Source organism: Rhea americana, unplaced genomic scaffold (assembly GCF_003343005.1).
Source record: "Rhea americana isolate MKP2758 unplaced genomic scaffold, rheAme1 scaffold_125, whole genome shotgun sequence".
Classification (NCBI taxonomy): Eukaryota; Metazoa; Chordata; class Aves; order Rheiformes; family Rheidae; genus Rhea; species Rhea americana.
Genome location: NW_028185317.1, coordinates 423,329 through 425,683, shown reverse-complemented (window position 1 = coordinate 425,683; position 2,355 = coordinate 423,329). Strand labels below are relative to the sequence as shown.

The 2,355-nt window shown below is 51.9% G+C and overlaps 1 protein-coding gene across 1 annotated transcript in view; it reads left to right on the top strand.

Annotated features, from left to right (window-relative positions):
* Positions 1–1,937: 1,937 nt before the first annotated feature.
* The window catches only part of OPHN1 (oligophrenin 1), a 90,849-nt gene continuing 90,431 nt past the window's right edge, over positions 1,938–2,355 (top strand). The window contains exon 1 of the mRNA XM_085325997.1: positions 1,938–1,951. Within this exon, the coding sequence (XP_085182123.1) occupies positions 1,938–1,951 (14 nt within the window). The remainder of the gene's footprint in view (positions 1,952–2,355) is intronic.

The following is a 2,355-nucleotide window of genomic DNA, read 5'->3' as shown; positions in this document are numbered from 1 at the left end:
AGAGGCGCGCGGCTACGTGGCGGGGCCCGGGAGCCGCTGCGGCCTCGCTGGGCCTCCGCGCCCGGAGCAGCAGGACGAGCCGCCGCCGCGGCGTCACTGCGGCGGGCAGCGGCCCCAGGCCGCCCTCCGCTCCCGCAGGAATGCTGTGGAACCGAGCGGCGTGTGCTGAGCGGAAAGCGGGCAGAAGCTGACACGGCAGCCCGCAGCGAGGCTGGAGGAGCCCGAGGCCCCGGCGCTTTAGAGGCAAAGCCGGAGCGCGAGGCCCGGCACCAGGGCGGCTCCGCGCGCGCCGTCCCCGTGGCCGTTGCGGCGGGGGCTGCGCGGCTTGGCGCTGCTGGGACGCGCACGGTTCCTGTGGCACCAGCCCTCGAGCTCCCCAGGCGCCCTGGGCTGCGGCTCCGCCGTGTGCTGGGCCAGCTGCCCCCTCGGGTAGCATGGCCGCAGCGGAGGGTGCGCCCGCTGAGACCAGGCACGGCATTAACGAAGTGCTCCGTGCAACCACAGGCTGAGTCACTTGTCAATACCTTTCTTCTGGGAATCCTGCCATTTTTCAGGGCTGCTCTTCAAGCCCTTGTTTCCTCAATTCTGTGGGAAATGATAGGAAGAAACTTCAGAAGCTAAGCTATATTGCCTCCAGCTCTAAACCAYCTTCTGCAGATACTGCATCATCAATCATGTTGGACAAGCAACATAATATCTGAAGAACTAAAAATGAGAAGGGTAGCCCAGGCTGTCAGTTCATTAGTTTTCATAAACCARACCCCACCCTCACTCTGATCACTAGGCGATCGTGGCTAGCTCTGAGCCTAATTGTTCAGCTGAAAGGCAAGAAGACGCTGGTTAATTGGGGAATAGCYCCACCTCCAGCTTGGTAAGCAGGACAATTTGTAAAAGTCTCCTAAACATCTCACTCTAGTTTTCCCACCCGTAATCCTGGCCTCTCCCAACACTTCCAGGTCAACCAGAGGATGGAGAAAGATACTGCGCACGACCAAAGCAAGAGCAGCCCTCATCCGAGGCCTTGCAGTGGATTACCTACAGAAGTCCCCTGGGTGCTGTAGTTCTTGGTTTTCCCAGTGCCAGCCGAACCTCCATCTTGCACAAGCCTCAGCTATCTTGCAGGTGTGCTCCTTTCAGGTCGTTTAAAAGAGTTTTTCTATTGCTATTATGGGGCATGACTAATCTTTGCATAGCTATGATAAAAGGCCACAGCAGGAGCAAAACTCAGATACATGAGGCAAAAATACACGTGACTAAGTTTCTTGGGAACAACCTGCACTATTCCATTCCCTTTTTCAGAAACGGAAGTTGATTTAGGTTACAGCAACATGCTATTTTCCATTTCTTATTTTTCTAGCTTGACCAAATCCTGCAGTTCCAAATACTATTTCTTCATCTCCAGCCAAACTGATAGCAGCTATATTTGATTCTGAGTTCAAAAGGGAATTTTCTTGTAGAGCCAAAGATTATTAAAGTTACTGTGCAGAAAGTTGATTTTGGAGATGTCTGCTGCACTGGAAGGGTTGGAGATGATGTTTTTCTTTACTAAAATTAATCCTTGGGAATAAGTGTTTTTGAGAAATCAATTATTTTGATTTTATTTTCTGCTATGTGGAGCACACCAATGATTACAAAACCCGAGCCACCGACGCTGTGCTTTYAATTTGCTTCCTTGGGCTTCTCTTGAGTTTAACTTTCTGAAAAAAAACCCTTCCACATTTGATCTGAAAGTTTTTGTTCCTGACTGTAGCTGGCAGAATTCAGGCCAAAACCCAGGCTTTGCTAGACTGTTCCGCCCCAGGCCCYGCAGAGGGGTTCGGACGCGGACCGAGGGGTGGGGGCTCGCTGGGGGCGGCCCAGGCCTGAGGGCGGCCGCGGGGTGGTGCGCGGGCTGGGGCAGGAGCTCTTGGGTACCTTGTGGAGAAAAAGCGGCGGTAATGACTGTGGAAAGGTGAGTGATGACAGAGGGCAGCAGACCAGCGACAACCTTAATGACTTGATTGTTACCACATTAATGTACTGAGTCTCAGGCTCCACAGCAACTCTTATTAAACACGCAAAAGTGCAACACATCTGCAAGCTTTGTAGTGATAAATAAATAAAAATTGCCTTTTCATGACCTCTGAGAGCATTTTAAAGCGATCTGTTATCTACTAATACACTTTATGTAATAAAACCTTTAAGAAAGTCTCTTTCAGAAACTGCTTTTGCCTAAAAAAGACAAAATTAAATATATGTATTTTTAAATTTCTACGTTAAGCCTGAATTACAGGTCCCGGGGAGAAACGCGGCGGCTGTAAAAGGGGAGGCAGGGAAGCGGCCCGCGAGCGGTGCCCGCCGGCGGCGGGGCCGAGC